Raw genomic sequence first — 17878 nt, forward strand, 5'->3', positions numbered from 1 at the left:
TCGTAGCAGTCGAGAAAAGAGTGAGAAGGACAAGGAGGAGGGCTCGAATCACAAGAGCGGCCGAGGTTCGGGGGGTAGTAGGCGCAGTCGCAGAAGTAAGCGTACTACGGAGACAGATGAGAAGGAGGATGCTCGCGATGGACCCTCAGATGAACGCGATAAAGACCGCGACAAAGAGAAAGGGAGAGAGAGGGGCAGAGATAAGGATAAGGAGAGAGAAAGAGATCGGGAGAAAGAGAAGGAGAGAGACAGAGACAGAGACAAAGATGGTGATAAAGATAAGGGGAAGGATGAAATGAAAGACAAAGAGCACGATAAGGACAAAGAACGAGAGCGAGATGATGGCACTGATGCGGGGGCCGAACATGGGACTTCGGGAAGGTGAGCTGTTCGATCAAGCTTCTTCATTTTGTCATCAAGACGTGCTTAGCTTGTGATGTTACTTACATTTGGTCATTTTCTTAACATTTTACCAGCTCACGCAAACGCAAATCTACGAAGGAGGACCGTGGAAGTCGATCTTCAAAAAGGGAAAGAGCCGAGTAAACATTGAGGAGATGAACTAAAGCTCCTTCATGCGTTTTCCTATTCGGGGCGTCATGAGGATTGTATGTAAAATAGATCATACACATTTCTCTTGATGACCAATTCATGAGTTCACATTAATTGTCAGCGATACCTTTGATGTGTTTTGGCTAAGCATTGATTTTATTCATTGGATTTCTCGACGAATTACTGTGGAAGACAACAAAAAATGATTCAATACGCTTTGTGAATATGTTATGGAATTAATTGATTGAACTTGTAAGATATTTCATCATATGTTACATGACATGATATGCCCAAAAAAGATCAAGATATGATGAGCTCCAAATCAATCATGTGTGATAATACATATTCCTTTTTAAACACTTTCCTATGACTTTTTTCTAGTAGTTCAGCCCTACCATTGAATGAATTCCTTCTTTCCTTGCGATGTTGACCGGCTTGGCCATCCAAAACTTTTGCTCTGTCCTGTCATCAATTGATCCAAGGTCTACATGGTTCCATCTTTGCCCGTGAGATTTGGGAATAACATGATGAGGGATTTTGAATGCTGCCTGTTGGAAAAGGCATGACTAGGCCTTCGCCCCGGTCCCTCCCCGGCCCTTCTCGGCTCTGCCGAAGCCTGCCCCCGAAATTCCCCGGTGGAAAACATTTGCGAAAACTGGTCCCGGCTCCCGACCTCGCAAGTGCGGGAGTCGGGGATTCCCCGCAATTCCGGGGGCGCAGCGCAGATTTAGCCGTGCAGGCCTCACTTTTAGCGCATTTTAGCCCCTCCAGCGTCCCCGAAGCCCGCCCCCGCAAGCTCCCCGCCATTGGTTTCTTCCCAACACTCATCCCGGCTCCCGACCTCTCGGGGGCGGGAGCCGGAGAGTCCCCAGATTTGCGGGGCCGGGGCGAAGGCCTAGGCATGACAACAAGAGCACTTTGACAGGAAGATGGATGAGTGGATTACCCCAAAACTCTATGTATCAGGGTGTTTAACTGGGTAATGCAACAGAGTGGAAGAACCTCAAAGAAGCCCTCTGATTGAATTCGTAGGGTTGTTGACATGAAAGCCTCTTTTGCATTAGCGGTACACAAACATCTCTACCCAATTGAAAAACCCATGGCAAACCCATGACCACCCAATTGGTGTTTGGGTTTTGTCCAACGGGTGTTTTCACTTGAGCAAAAATCAGTGACCTAAGGTTAGCTTGAACAAGCCCTCTCTGCGCGGCCACGTCCGCGCGCCTCACAGAGGGGCTTGGGACTAATTGTCAAATTCTGGCACAGAGACTCCAAGGATTAAGTCCTCTTAAGTCGGTTTTTGGCTTTTCCAGCGTTCCTCACTGATCAACAACAGTTTGTCTTTCAGGCAAAGTTCTTCGGAATAATTTTGTACATGTGTTCCACCACTGATTGACCCGGAAAAATCCTCCATTTGTGAACGCTTGAGGTTCCTTTTCAAGCTTTATGTCTGCCCTGTAAGGGGTGGCCTGCACTGTACAGCCTGTATTTACAACGTAAAGCGACTTGAAAGCCAAAAAGGGGCATTGTTGTAAAGATTTTCATCTCATTTTCTCGGCCACATCACCCAGGATATCTAAGATATGCGCATACCAGGATGTGTACAACATCGTGCTGAAAAAGGTTGCCTGCAAGGGAAATTGGTGTTTATCATTGAGGAACGCTGGGAAAGCCAAAAAACGACTTAAGAGGACTTAATCCTTGAAGTCTCCGTGCCAGAATTTGACAATTAGTCCCAAGCCCCTCTGTGAGGCGCGCGGACGTGGCTGCGCAGAGAGGGCTTGTTCAAGCTAAGACCCAAGGCTACCCATCTTGAATTTTGACTCAAAACTCCACTCTTATCTCATCCCAATAGCACCTCAATGGCTGAACCACTTAAAAAGACTTGAGGACGAACTCAAAATCCAGCTGCCTCTCAGTCTTCTCAAAAAGCTCAAAAACCTTCTGCTCGCAAACCTACTGAAGAATCTCAACCTATTCAAGTGTCTCAAAATCAGTCTGAAGCACACAGATCTCAAAGTGAAACTCAAAATGAATCTCACACCGAAACTCAACCCAAAACTCAAGATACTCAGATTGATGAAATCAAAGACAACAAAGACATCAAGTCTTCTCGGAAATGCTGGTTCACACAAGATAGTGATGGCAATTGATCTGGTTGTTGAGTGGTGCAGTGTGTTTGAAAATTACAATGATTGGTGCACCAAAGCAAAAACTGTAGTCCGTGAATGGGTTGCCCAGTATCTTGTAAACAAGGGGCACGTAATGAGATCTGGTTGACAATGTGAAAAGAAAGTAAGCTTTTCTTGGTTTTTATGACATGAGATGGAGAGATCACTGACCATTTTGATATACATAGATTGTAAAAATTGAAGGGTGGTTCCGAGATGCTAACACGATCCGATTTGCAACTGGCGAGGGGAATGAAGATCAAGACATTGTTTGTGAAAACATCCAGTTCAACGTCTCAAAGGAAGACATCTTAGCTTTCAAATTGGCTAAGCAACAAGGCAGTAAGAAATCATGTGGTGGATCTCTTCAGGGTATGTATGTTGATTTACTTATTTATTCAATTTCATGTTTCTCATTTGTTATGCTTTGATCTAGTGAGAATACTAAGTGAATGCCTGTGGTACGAGGAACTTGAGGAAGTCTTCTGAGACCAACCGTCAGCCCACCCTTTGGCCTTAAGGGACTTGCTAGGAGACCTTCAGGGCCAAGCTGAGGAGACATCAAGCAAATTACCTTATACTTGAGAGGAAACAATTGATCCCGATTTGCAAGGCTTGTTATCGTCAACTCAAACTACCAATACCCCTGTATTTGGCCACTGGATGCGACCTGCTCCTCCGGTCTCACCCACTGTGGACATCTCCAAGAAGCGTTGTCATTCTAGCAATAAAGAGAACCCCTACTTGATACCTCAAGACCCTTTGGGCCTCAACAGCATAGCTAATTGGCTCTCCACCAAAAAAGAAAGGGAAGATAGTGAACAACGCTCCGCCCAAACTCAAGAAAATATCACTAATTGGCAATGACAAATATCATCACCACTAATCAAGCATCAGATTTAGCCGCTAAGCAAAGGCTAGCAATTGAAGAAATGAATGTAAAAGTCAGAATCACACATACCAAGATGATCATGGACCTGATTGAAAAAAACATGGACCCGGAAAAGGCCAAGGCATTGGCATTGCAAAATTTACCCAATATTCAGCCCTCTCAATCGGCCTCTCAATCACAATTACAACCCAGTAGTTGAATGTGGAATATTTGAAGTATCTTAATTGTCTTTACTTATATTGAACTACAGATGGTCAAGTGGTCAAATAAAGTGTCTATGTTTGATTTATTGATCTTGTTATGTTTAGTGTCCAAAAAAAATCTGAATCAAACCTTGAGGGATTTGCAATTGATTTTCAAATGATTGTTAGATTTCAAATACTATATGCAATTTGAAGTTTTCTTTTCTCCGTAAAGTAAACACTTGATACCAAAAACTTTGGTATCACAAAGGCCCAAATAAAAATTTGAGTCTTAAATAAGAATGTTTCTCAAAAGAATATGTTTTTCTCATGTGTGCGCTTGGTTTTGCCAAAACAAATTTGATTTCATTTCAAAAATTGAAAGCGTATGACCAAAAAATTTGGTAGACATGAAGTGAAATAAAAAAAATCAATAACCTTTGGAAGCACAAAATTTAGTGAACAGAGCATCACGTCGTTGGACCCCCACAGATTCCAAATCGGCCACCCTGAAATCTAAATCATGAGTGTCATCTATGGCTTCCAGGCCATGGTTCTTTCCAAATCCTTCCATAGGTGATCCATCCACTATGATAAAGTTTTGGACTACCACACAAGCTGATATCCAATCACATGCAAACTGAGCCTCCTTTGAGTTGTCAATGTCTACTCATAGCTCGTGAAGTGACCCAAATTGCATCGGTAACATGCCATTACAATGTTCGGATGCAATTCTTATTTTGGATATTGAGTTATTAAAATGCATTTGAGCTTGTGAAAGGCCACCAGATTGTGTTTGTTTAAACGCTGGCAACATGTTTTCCTTTGATGCATAGCCAGAGTCCGCCAGGATGTACTCTCCTTCTGAAAAATAAGAGGAGATGTCCTGGTAGAACTGAAGTACTTTCAATCAGTTAATGTGTCGATCATCACAGATGATCAGAGAATTCAATGCATAAATTGACTTTTGAGTGTAGTAATCTTCTTTGTTCTTAGCTGGAGCTGAGGCTAAAGGTACTAAAGTACCATCTATGAAACCAATACACTCCTGAAACCATGAAGTTTGGCCAATAGTTTCTTAATTTCAGCTCTTTTGTCCGTATTGGGCCATCAAACGTATTTGGATTCCAACTCCAGAAGTGCAAAAATGCATCTTTTTGTATGGTTGGCAACACTGCCCTCTATTCATAAGTCAAATCATCAGTACAAAGGATAGTAATGATACACAAGTTTTATTACTCACCTGCCAATGAGAACAATTTGGCTTTGATAGGACAAGAGCCTCCATTCCCTGCCAATCCTAAATTTGCTAATGCGACCAGTAACTGCCACTGGGGTGGTGCCTGAGGACAGTAGGAGTTGTAAAATATATGATTCGATCATATTTTGTGGAGCAGTTTGGTAAAATCAGCCTTTGACATATGTGCCTAAGGCAGTTTGGAGAATATATGAAGTCAGTAAAGTAAATCACAATTTGACATGAGGAAGAAAATCTCTTGTATGTACTTACAACCGTTAGCCAAGTGTGATCAGTCTCATTGAAGCATCCTTCAAAAGTCTGCACCTTTAAACTACAACGAGGCCGCTGATATTGAGGAAGCAGATATTGTTTGCTATGGGCCTTGACTTGTATCATCAAGAGAGTTGCTATAGTTGCTTCTTTGTCTTCTAATTTTCGCTTCCGTTCATTTATAAAGTAAGTCTGGTTCATTGTAGATAGCATCAGGACCATGCAAGCAAAAGTGATGATTTGTTCTTGATGTTCAAGGTTTTTGTCCAAGTCGTCGTCATGTTTGGAATCCATGAATGACACAAGCAGTAAGGTCGCCACTAAGGTTGGAAGGAAAGATGGGGCTATGGATGAAGTGGTGGTTGTGGTAAGAAGCAAAATCTGAGATATGAGGATGCTATCAAGGGAGAACAAGAGCTGCCTTTGGCACAAGAATCTTGGCATGCTGGGGAGGATTGGACGGGCGAGGGTTTTCATTTTCAAACATCTCAGGGTGACCCAAGTGAAAACACCCGTTGGACAAAACCCAAAAACCAATCAGGTGGTCATGGGTTTTTGCCATGGGGTTTTCAATTGGGTAGAGATGTTTGTGTACCACTATTAGTAGTGATCAGAGTCAAAAAGCAAGCTCTACAAGGAATTGAATTTTGCACTGGATACAGCGTTCATCTGACACATTTGACCTATCTTTTCTGCAAAATGTGACCAAGAATGTAATCGCAATGAAAAAGAGTACATGCTCATTCAAATCCATAACTTTTCATGAACTGGTTTCCGATTTTGAGTACAAAGGAACAATATGCCTTACAAACAACTCATAGTATGATCAATACCCTCCGCTTTCTGGATATGTACACAGTGCACACTATGTTGCTTTACATGAGCATAATTACATTCACATCACTTTTCTGGATCAAGGGCTTCAAGTACCACCCTCACACGGGTTGTGGTCTTCCTTTCAAAATGTCTAAATAGCCGTAGCCTTTAAGCCTAAGGTCAATAAGGTTTGATAGAAGGTAAATTAAGAGAATGTGTGTTGCAGGTTATCATTAGTTTCAACTGATTCCTTAAAGGCCCAATTGGTTGCCGTCAACCTTGCAGGCGTACGCCTGGCAAGCGTATGCTTGCGCATGCGCAGGTTGACAAGGCCCACCTTGCAGGTTGACTGAGAGACTGGGCTGTTTGGTAGCCCAAACTTGACCCTCATGAAACCCAAAGATCATGGGTTTAAATTTAATTGATGGAGTACCCCAAGCCTGAGACGGTAATCTGTAGTCCATTATAGGGGGGCAGCCGGGTAGCTCGTGAGGAGAGAGAGATTCATAGGTCTGAGACTTGGCGCCAGAATCCCCGAGAAGAATAGTTGGGACGTTGCAACTGGAGGAAAAAGTTTTCTCCTCATTCTTAAATTCTTAAGGAAAACTTTTTCCTCCCTACTTCTCTTCACTCTCAGCCGTAGATTTCTCTCACCTCACATCACAAACTCATCTTCCTAATTTCTTCTACATCTGCTTTGCAGTAGAAAATTCTTTTGTCCCCCACCCTCCATCCCAGGGAAGAGAAGCCCTTCTTGGGTTCTTTGTTCTCACCCCGGAGAGGCAGGCTAGATCCGGAGATAGACGCCTATCACCGCGGCCTACCTCCCCGGGGCCTACCCCCACACCACCCCCAGTAGATTACATGTACCTTACATAATATTTTACTTGTGCTGGTTACAAAGAACTCAAAGAAGGCTAATCCTTCTTGGATAACTGCACTGAGGTTTATGGAATATAAACCTAATGCCATAGCTGCCCATGGCTGGCACTCCTCCTTCTATCCCTCCCCCTGAGAGTAGTGGATGAAGAGGTTATTTTTTGAAGTCTTTCAAAACATCGATCAAAAATTGATCAATATTTCATTCCACCCATTCACCTCAATTCAATATTGATTGATATTTCATCTCAGTGATTCAAAGCATACACAGATTGTGTTAAACTGCCTGTGTTGGAAGTCAAAATACTGTAAACAAGTTGTCTTCAAAGCTCCCACTCGGTTATTAACCTAAAAGCTGACTTGACTAAGTCCCCTCCTAGTGTCCGGGGGGAAAAACACAACAAACCCCGGAGGCACGGAGGGGACTTACATGTTATAACACTTTTCTTGGTGACAAGGGAAATTAAGTTTTGGTGGTGAAAAAGGGTCCACAAATAAAACTATTTTGTACAATTGTGAAATTCCTTGTGTTTCTAGTATGATCAGTGCCTGCTTCTTGCGCTGCTTTCCCCCAATTTGGAAGACCCTTTCTCCTTCAAGAGAGAAAGTTTCATTGGGGCTCAAAAAGTGCTCTTTCCAAGGTTCCAAAGTTGTGACTGCGGCTATCAGTACGTGTCCTGTAACACGTTGATCTGAACACAGAAGTTTCAAAAGTTGTCACAAGTGATTGAGAAGAAATGCTTTCAATCAAAAGTCCGTTCAATTATTCTTCTATCAGAAAAGATGCTCTTCGATTGAACAGTTATTTGATAAGCTGCTTTAAATTGGGATGATCTGTCTAAAAATATCAAACGGTTTGGCTGCTTTGAAATCAAGATGATTCGTCTCTCTAAAGATTATCAAAAACCTTTAAAGCCTTTAATTCAATCTGCTTTTGATTAGTTGCTTTTCTGTAATTCGGAATTGGCTCATCAAAATTAATCGCAAGCTAATAATTTTTGATGCTTGGTGTCTCATTAGAAATGATTGAAAGGCTTTACTATCTTTGATGCATTCTAAATTGGATTTGATGATTTACATACGCAAACATTGACTGTAACCTTGCAGCAACTCAGAATTCCAAAATTTGAAAAGAGCTTGTTTGGAGCACAATGAAAAATTTTGCGTCTGGAAAAATTCGAAATCTGAGTGGAGTAAAAGTTGCGCAAGAAGCAGGCGCATATTATATGAGAAATACAAGAAAATACGTAATTGTCAAAAAAAGTTTTATTTGTGGACCCTTTTTCACCACCAAAACTGAATTTCCCTTGTCACCAAGAGCAGTGTTATAACATGTAAGTCCCCTCTGTGCCTCCGGGTTTTGTTGCGTTTTTTCCCCCGGACACTGGGAGGGGACTTAGTTAAGTTAGACCTAAAAGTCACAATTCATGTTGCTTTGATTTTAGATTTTCAAGCTGTTTTTTAAAACATAACAATGATGTGTTTGTTATTTTCTGCTTTGAGTGAATGCAGATAATCATTTATGTGAATAAAATAAGCTAAATATAAAAAGAAAAAAAATGAATCGAAACAATTTGATAGAGTTTTCTTTTTGAAGCCAAGTTCATGGCAGTAGGCAGGTCAACCTGCCAGAATGCAGCAAAACGGTCAACCTGCCAGGTTGACCATTTTGGCTGGTAGACCTGTGGGGCGTACGCTTCACCCTTTTTGAAAAAGGGTGTACCAAACGGCACAACACCCAGGTGTACGCTTCAAACTGCCTTGAAGCGTACGCCTGAACATTTGGCTGGGTCAACCTGAGAGGTTGACGGCAACCGAACGGGCCCTAAGAGAGCCATTGTGTTTCACAACATTTGTTGAAACTTGGGTTGGAGTTTAAGATTGATCATCTGTGCCAGAAGTGAGTATGAAAATCTTACAGACCAGATGCTGAGCATCGATGGCCTTGATATAGCAGCGTTCCTTTGCCACTATATGTACAGTCATTTAAGAAAAGCTTGCGACAAATTCCCCGCCAATTCGCTCGAGTTTTGCGGGCAAAATTCAAAATTGAGCAAGCTTTTCTTAAATGACTGTATGTTTTTCCAATGTCTTAACATGGCCTAAGCTGCATATTATATGCTTGCCCGGAGAGGTCAAGTACTCATGAATATTCGAGCGCCCAAGCAACAAAATTTAGAGGGTCTCATTGGAATGATGACCACCCATCTCCCTCACCTTCCCTCCACTGCTTGCGAGTGTCCGAGTTCCGAACACTCGCAAGGCATTTAGTCCATTGGATAAGGTTCGATAAGTTGCTGGCTTGGGGCACCTGTATGGGTGATTAGCTTTAGAAGCCACAACGCCACAACGCCACAACGGTTAATTATTTAAGAACCGTGCAAAATCTCACATCCTAGTGGACAAATGCTATGTATGTAGACCGACAGTTACAGTCCTTTGATAAAGTTCAGTCAAACTAGGAAGTGTGTTGGATGCCAACTTTCAAACGAAACGGGTTGTCGGATTACAGAGAATTTCAAGTAATCTCACGCCCATGAGTGAATAACCCATGATCCAATCTCAAGTGCTGTAGTCAGCAAGCATGGTCTGTAAAGGAAGGTCAACAAGGTAAAGAAACAGTGGCATCATCAGAATGGGGAATTCAGAGTGGTGAGATGTGATCAGAATACAAAAGAAGGCCTGTTTGTCTTGAGAGGCTTGCAATTTACAGCGTTAAGAAATGATTTGAAAAGGAAAGAAAAAGGAGGATGAAGATAAGGCAAGAGACATACTCGAAGCTTGACCTGGTCTGCCCCGACCATCTCGGCTACCTTGACCCCGTTCTCGATTATCTGGAAGGTCGGCATAGCGCGAATGCCGTGTTCCTGGGCAAACTGGGCCAAAATAAATTCAATCAGAAAAGCGGGATGTATCCCAGAAGTCGGAAGGGAATAGGTTAAGTAAAGGGCACTGCCACCAAACAAAACTAGACTTACTTGTAGCCCAAAGTTTGGATCTTCAACATCGACTGATACAAAATTCAGTCCGTCAATCTCATTGGAAAGTTTTTCAAAGACTGGCGAGATCATCTTGCATGGGCCGCACCTATTTCCAACAAGCAATAAGGATCCCAAAGATGATCGGTGTAAATGATACTGGGTAAGACGCGAGAAAACGAGGATGATGTACTGACCAAGCAGCCCAAAAATCAATCACCATTGGTTTGCCGCTGCACGACTACAAAATGCCGGTTTATTAACGCCATTTCACACAATATATTTCGATACATAGAGGATAGTCATAGAATAGATTGTTAAGATCGGATTATACTCAGGGTTGAAAGGGCTGAATGAAGACTTGATATAAAGCCAAAAGGGTGGAAAAGATGCAGGCAGATGGCTGACCAATTTCTCAAACTCCTCGTGGCTTTTGATCTTCGTGACGGTCATGTTGCGCGTTGTGGAGCTGAAACCTCGGTTAAACGCGTGCGAAGGGGTTGGGGTAAGCTGTACGCAAGCGAAATCCCTGGGGTCAGCCTGAAAGCCCTCGAAAATTAAATATAAGATTGACTGGTGATAAGTTGACATGGTGCCAGTTCAAAGGCAGCGTACGGAGAAAAGGAAACTGCACAAAACGATGACACTTGGGAGTAATGAACTCTGCGTGGATAGCTTGTTAAATCGATTTGCTTTGCACCAAGCGATAAGAAGCCGAGGCGTATGGAGAAAAGGATTGGTCCAGACTTTTGCAATGGCTTTAAGAATAAAAAGGTGATCGTGAAGGGCGCTTGAAATAGGAAGCGTTGACGCAGAAAATATACTCCAAGTAAAGGGACCCGACGCCTCCCAGTCGACCGTCAATTAGGATAAAAGTAAAAAGTAAATATGAGGAAAACAGAGCATGGTGAGGTGTACAAACTGTACGGCATTCGACAACTCAAGCAACAAGCGCCCGGTCGGTCACACACCCGGCCAAGCATTCGGGGTATGCCGGTTCAAGCGGATTCATAAAAGAAGCCAGGGAAAGTTGTGATAATTTGTTAAACGAGAATCGAAGCCGAGAAGTATTAAAACCTCGGACATGATTATCTCTGAACACACAAATGTGGAGAATTCTCTACAATTAGGTGATCATTGCACATGATGTGTATCACCATGTTCAGAGGGTTAGAATTATAATCGTAATACGGAAAACAAAGGGTGTGATAACGATAGCGCACGAGGACAAGTCTATAGCTCCAATAAATGGCGCACGAGAGAAGGGCAAGACAGAAGTAAAGAGGGGCCTATAAGGAAGCTTTTAACTGACCTTCGCGGGGAATCGCGTGCGAGCTGGAATGAGAGGGCATGAAAACAATTGAGATTTTGGAATAGAATTCCTAGTCCAGAACACAGGTGTGGACCGAAGCGCTTGGCGAGGTAAAGTGTGAATTTGATGGAGTGAATCAACTGAAATTCTCATTCTGTTTTGCTGATAGTATTTGTTTAGTCAGATGCTTCTCTATTAGTTAATTCTATAAAGTCGATATGGAATGAAGTTACATACTTTATCAAGTAAGGCCAATGAAGTGAGAAAGGAAAGTGAGGACGCCTTTCAGTTTGAAAGAAACCAAGAACCGTAAAATATTGTTGGACATACCCGACCCGCGTTAGCCGCCCTGCTCGTGTTGTTGTAATAGTGACACTAAATCACCAAGGGCCCAAGGGACTTTGTTAGATTAGGCCCGCTTGTACCTTTTGACCACAACGTTGCGATCCAGTTATCAACGCAACTATGTATACCTTCTTGCTCTTATCCTCTGAAGTTTGAACATTTTATCATAGAATGTTTCTCAAGACCACCAAAAGGTTTGCGTCAGCTGTAGACAGATGTAGAAACCAAACACATGTTCCCTCTGGCACTGTGTGGCTAGACTTAGCGCAGTCAGATGGTTGTCTCATTGGTTCATCAAGCAGTATCCTGTTCTTGCAACTGATTGAGATTCAACCTGATCAGCCTTCTCTTGATTTCATTTCTCTCATGAATACTACCCTGAGATGGGTTTTGACTATTGATTATACCATAACTAATCCCCTTGATGTCTGATTGCACTAATACAAGCGCACTCTCTATATCTCCAGCGATCAGTTCTAGTTTCAACTTGACATCTCTGGTGATAAGCAATTTGCGATTTTGATAAAGTGGAATACTTATTATGAGTTTTGATTCTAAATCAAAGTGAGCTGTTTAAAAGTATAAATGATAATAAATGATAATCTCGTGTATAAAACCCAAGAAGATAAGAAGAATGATTAAATCCAATAACTAAGGTGGACAATCAGAATCAAATGTCGTATATATATATATATATATATATGCTTGATTGAGAACATTTTTAAAGTCTATCTTGTTTTCTATATGGATGTTTTTGCATTTTCTTAGCAAAAAACAAAAAAAGCAAAACCCAAACTAAGAAAAAACAGACAAACTATTTCAAGATCACCCATGATACTTCAAAAAAAAGCAAATTGATTGATCAACTTAGATCAATCGATTACCAATTGACAAACTTTGGACGATTCGTCTCAAATATGAAGTGCGAATCAATTTACATGGATTCAGAAGTTACAATTGCGAAACCGTAGGGAGTGGAGTAGTACCGGAAGCTAATGGATCCAATCGTAATAAAACTCCAAGACTTAAATCGGGTAAATCATACATTAAAGGTGAATCTAACCATTCTTTCAAATCCTACTCACCCCGTCGCCCCAAAAACGAAACCAAAATCAATGACGTTTTAGATTTATTTTTCTTTGAAAATTGGTACCTACGATCGGTTGTAAAACTTTACGAGATAAGATCAACTTGCGAATATCAGTTGATTCGACCTTTTGTTTTCCGATTAGAGCTTTCCATTCACTGTGGATCCATTCTTCTTCTTGATCTGCCTCTTCTTCCACCACCACTTCTTTTAATCCTAATGCAATTTCAAGACTTTTCTCCTTGGTTTCATTAAAAATAGAAATCTAGAAATGTTGCCAAAAACACCCCAACACAATCAATTTTGATGAATTGCTCTTTGAAGAGATGACAAAAATTGAAAGGCACTAAACTTGATCGAGATGAATGTAGTTGGTCCGTGAACTTCGATCATTTAAACCAGTTCTTAATTTAGAGATTGCGTGGAGTATATGATAATCTTTTTCACCGTCTAGATCCAAAAAATAAGAATCAAGATCAACTGTTTTTTCAGTCGCCGGTTTCAATGAGGTTGGGTTTGATAAAGAGGTTAAAGAAGAAGATGGTAATGGGGGTCTAGAAGATGAAGTAATTGACAACGATGATGATGATAAAGCAGGAGCGAATGATCGATCTGAGAGAAAATGTAAAAATATGGTTAGCTATTATCAAGTTCGATTTGACTTTTCAAACTCTTACCCATGCTGGACACTCTGTTTTGTTTTATTAGAAGTTGGTTTTCGAGTTCGATTGGTTTTTGGTTCGATAGGAAGGCGTTTTTTGAAGGATTTTAAATAACTCGAGTTGATCGGTTGTTTCGATGATAAGGAGTGAAGCGCAATTCAATGTATGATTGGTCGATTTGATACATAGACCAATCAACTTCTGACAAATGAATTCGATGGATGCTTTCACCCAACTGATTGTACCTGATTGTACGTATTCTGCGGTCCATGATCAATTTCTGGAGTGAAGTAGTCAAGTATGTATGTCAATATTGTAAAAGTAGGGATGGGTATATAGAAAGAAACTCACTGTTACTTCTTCTCTGACAGATTGCCAAAGATTCCGCCAACACAGGACAACCACCGGCCCGCTGTATCAGTTGACAACTTGAAATCGAGCTCGGCGCTTATTATCTTTGGGTGGAAGATTCACTGCGCGTGGCAACACCACAGGGATCAATGAACAATTGACCACTACATATGTCGTTTGGCAGTCGATTCCAGGTCATCTTCGCCATGGCACTCTAGCCAGTCGCCGCTGCGCCGGGACGGCTGCGCCCCTCTCATGTGATACGTACGTCCAAGTTGATTGACACTTGGTAGATTATCGTAATTGGATCCAAGGTGAAAAGACTTTGAAACCTGATGTCGTGCACGACATGTGCCGAGCGTCCCTTCTTCCTCATCGTTCGCATCGTTTGATCTCATGCCCATTTTTCATTCAATCAGAAGATTCAATTTATATCGACCGGAAAGGAATTTGACGTGGAACTCCGTCTGCTTTTGCTCTGCTATATTACCCACTTATTTCCTTCATGCTGATCGATACAAGATTCATCGCCTGATGTTCTGGGGCTGCTTGGCTCATATGTGAATCAATTCGTATTGCATTCCGAGTTGACGGACTACTGCCATGTTCAATAGTTGAAGTTGGTTGATGTTGCCATTGGACATATAATTTAGGGGATAAGCTACATCAACGAGGATTCAATTTCAAGTGCACATTCTTCCCTTTGGCAGAATCGCCTTCGAGTCCAACTTGATTATGTCGAGAGAGTTCGATGGGAAACTCAATGATACATAGTGGCATCATTTCGTCTGTGGGGAGTGAAGGTGAATATGGTTTTGTCTCCTCATGTGAAGTTTGTAGCAGCGAAGGCCCTGTACTATCTACAATTAAAACTAAGGGCTCAATCCTTACTACGGTACAATTAAAACCCTTATAAAACTAACCGGTCTTAACGAAGCATTGTATTTACAACTAGACCGATTCATCTAAAACCAGGCACAAGCCACGCCTAGCCTAAAACAAGACATCCTCTAGTCGTTTGTTTGAATGAAGAATTGTATAAAGAGGAACCTATTCCCGTTTGTAATAGTTTCCTCATCTTTTTACTTTACGAATCAAATTATCAAATTACTTTTGCTTTTTCTTTTATAACCTTGCTCCTAAGAATAACATCTTTTATCGCAATCTTATACAGAACCCTTTTGCTGTTACAAAATCTTGCTTCTTGCCCTTTCACTCTATCTTCGTTATCTACCTGTTGGTGAAACTCATCGAAAGCATTCACTAAGGCTTCAGAGCAACTCTTCCGCCCGTGCCCTTTCAATTCACTTACCTCATAACTCAGATAGACTAGGATCTGTGATCCGATTCCAATATCTTCAACTCACATAAGATCTTAAGTTAGCTTAAATCTTATATACTTAACGTGGGTAATCTCCACCCTGTTACAAGTTTCATGCTTGTTTTTGCAAGTCGTCCCTATCAAGAGATGATAGATGCGAATCGATGTTCCTGCTTCTCCTTCGTCATCGATGTTAGCCATCATTCAACCTGATTTGTCCAGAACCTCATTATTTTCATCAATTGATCAAGCAATGGGAAGTCGATTGATCATTGCTTGATTTTGTTTCTTTGATTCAAGTGATAAGATTGAATTGAGAATAAATTCAATCGCGATATCGGCAAGTATCCATTGGTCATGATTGGAGTAAAAGGAAGTCTTGAACATGTTTTCATTATATTTGTATTGTTTTCTTGGTGGTTCAAAAGGACTTGGTGAAAATGTCATGGTGGTGATTCTCATGGTTAGCGCGGCGCGGATGGTGGACGCATCAGGACGCATCTACGATGGACGAGAGACCCATTCCTCAGTTAGCTTGCTGAATAGCTATTTCTATTTCTTTTGAAACTTTGTCTTGTGTGATGATTGAGAACACTTCCTGGTATCCTTTTACCTCATGGTCAGAGGATAACATTGTGGGGGTAGTGGCGGAGCCCTATCTCCGGCCATTCATTTGGTTCACCCAAACCACGGGCTGATGGTAGATGGCTGCACAGCATTGGCTTTGTGGGAGAGTGTTCTAGGTTCTCTTGTTCTGTGATTTTAGCTAGGTACTGTATTACTAAAAACTTACTGGCTGGGTTTACCACCCCTTTTCCATTTCTGCTGGGTGGGTGGGATGGTCAAGAATTCCATTAGGGTGGTTCAAGAAGAGAAGTGCAAACACCCTGCACGCAGAGTGGTGATCCAGTGTATTAAGGATGCTCACTTCTTAAAATCTTGTTTCGCAAAGTCTTGAACACTGTAAATTTAAGTTTTAAGTGTTGAGGAATGTCAGGTACAACATTTGCCCAACCGCCATGGCAATTTTTTTCTTAGACCAACATTTTTTTCCTTTTGTTTCATCATCAAGATATCAATTATATTTTTTAGTGGCCTTGCAGGTGATGAAGAAACAAACATCTTGGTCCAAAGCGGTAAAAAAGACAATCTTTTTTTTTGGACAAACAACGGTGACAATCCAGGAACAAACAAACAAAATACAAACAATGGAAGTGATTTTTTTGCTTTAAATGTGCCTGTCGGTTTGAAATACTTTATAACTTTTAAGACAGTTTATGAGATTGCAAAACCGTGAACCACCTCTAAAGGTGGTTCACAAACTTAAAATTTTACTTAAAATTTAAGGGTTCCAAACCAAATGTAAAATTTAAAAAAAGGCTGTAAAATCCCTTCTTGAACCGCCCTATTTGTTTCTGTGTTATACAGTCATTTGCAAAAAGGTTGAAAACCACTCAAAAATCTCAAGGTAAGGTGGTCCGTGCAAGTAGTGCATGTAGCCCGCTTCCTGAAAGCCACATACCGCCAAGACAAGCAGATCTGTCTCTTGTACACCAAGGCTAGGAGAAGCCTCTAATCACTTTCACTGTTCCCTTTGATTCCAATTCCTTCTCACCCACAAGTCAACCTGTTTTGGTTTTGAATGTCCCATTTGGGTGCCTCAATCACTTTTTGGACCACCCAAAGTTGCACCACCACAGATCAACCTCAATCATCAGTCTTCATAAAGATGTTTCACCTGAATCTCTGCTTGCTTGACCACCAAATCCTTCACACCATGAACAAAGGAAACACACCCCCTCCAATGAGATTGAATACAACCCCAGGCCTGTCAGTGTTTTTTGGTTTCTGGTCTGACCTTACGTTGGCTGCTGACAATGTTTTGGTTGGTTTGGAACAGGCCTTGGAGGACTTACAGCCAGTGTGCCCGTGCCCTGGCTATCCTGATTGCTCAAAATCAACCAACAGGCTCGGTCAATCTGGTCATCCCAAGCAGGGCCCTCACTCCATTTGCTGCCTATAGTTTGAACAGTGTGCTGCAATATCACTTGCCTGTGGTCAGAGCGGAGCTGCGCTATGTCTCAAACCCAAATAAGACATCATTGTAGACTCTTACCACACGGTGTTACAGGACCACCCAATTACGGGATACAAAGTGGAAGCCGGGCACGTGCCCGGCTTCGTGCCCAGATTTTTTTTTGGCAGTAAATTCAAATTCTGGGCCCGGACTCTTGGCCAGAAAATCAAATTTTACTGCCAAAATAATTCTGGGCACAAAGCCGGGCATGTGCCCGGATTCTACTTTGTATCCCGCAAATGAATGGCCCAGGTGGGTTGTGATCTACCTCTTTCTTCCTTGCACCTGTCACTAACCAGTCTCTTCTTTATGCTAGCACCAAGCTGGTGCTAACACCAACTGCAAGATCCAGTTGGACCTTTGTTTGTCCAGCAAGGCCAATGGACAAGATACAACCCCTACAAAATATCAAGGTCAGCTCATTCTCTTACCTACTGTCTCCCTTTCTTGCAATCACTCATCAGCCATTTACATATGCTTTAGCACTACAACACCAAGGCGGTGCTAAACCCAAGATAAAAGATGAGATTGATATAGCTTCTTCCAGCAAGACCAATGGATTGGATGGGACCCCTACCAGATCTCAACATGAGAATCTGTTTTTGATTATCATCAAAGTTCCTTATAACCTGCTAACCCCCAAGTTTTACTAACTGTAGTCTTTCAAAACTGGCCGGATGTCATTCTGCAGAAGAGTAACAAGATTGATCTTCCAGGATCCAGTGCACCGGATGTTATTCAGG

The 17878-nt window shown here is 41.8% G+C and overlaps 3 protein-coding genes across 3 annotated transcripts; 1 reads left to right on the top strand and 2 right to left on the bottom strand.

Annotated features, from left to right (window-relative positions):
- Positions 1-9665: 9665 nt before the first annotated feature.
- MELLADRAFT_49470 (uncharacterized protein) lies at positions 9666-10870 on the bottom strand (the record flags this gene model as incomplete). The annotated part of the gene is made up of 5 exons (XM_007413062.1): positions 9666-9869; positions 9981-10089; positions 10178-10221; positions 10389-10490; positions 10596-10870. 4 exons carry the CDS (start codon positions 10431-10433, stop codon positions 9666-9668), a joined length of 402 nt encoding a protein of 133 aa, XP_007413124.1.
- A 1718-nt stretch (positions 10871-12588) lies between these two features.
- On the bottom strand, positions 12589-14135 carry MELLADRAFT_109145 (uncharacterized protein; the record flags this gene model as incomplete). The annotated part of the gene is made up of 4 exons (XM_007413061.1): positions 12589-12714; positions 12795-12989; positions 13077-13336; positions 14006-14135. The coding sequence occupies 4 exons, from the start codon at positions 14133-14135 to the stop codon at positions 12589-12591; spliced, it is 711 nt and encodes a 236-aa protein (XP_007413123.1).
- Positions 14136-16835: 2700 nt separating this feature from the next.
- On the top strand, positions 16836-17643 carry MELLADRAFT_109146 (uncharacterized protein; the record flags this gene model as incomplete). The annotated part of the gene is made up of 4 exons (XM_007413004.1): positions 16836-16888; positions 16959-17115; positions 17452-17548; positions 17600-17643. The coding sequence occupies 4 exons, from the start codon at positions 16836-16838 to the stop codon at positions 17641-17643; spliced, it is 351 nt and encodes a 116-aa protein (XP_007413066.1).
- Positions 17644-17878: the final 235 nt, after the last annotated feature.

Source organism: Melampsora larici-populina (assembly GCF_000204055.1).
Source record: "Melampsora larici-populina 98AG31 unplaced genomic scaffold MELLAscaffold_34, whole genome shotgun sequence".
Lineage (NCBI taxonomy): Eukaryota > Fungi > Basidiomycota > Pucciniomycetes > Pucciniales > Melampsoraceae > Melampsora > Melampsora laricis-populina.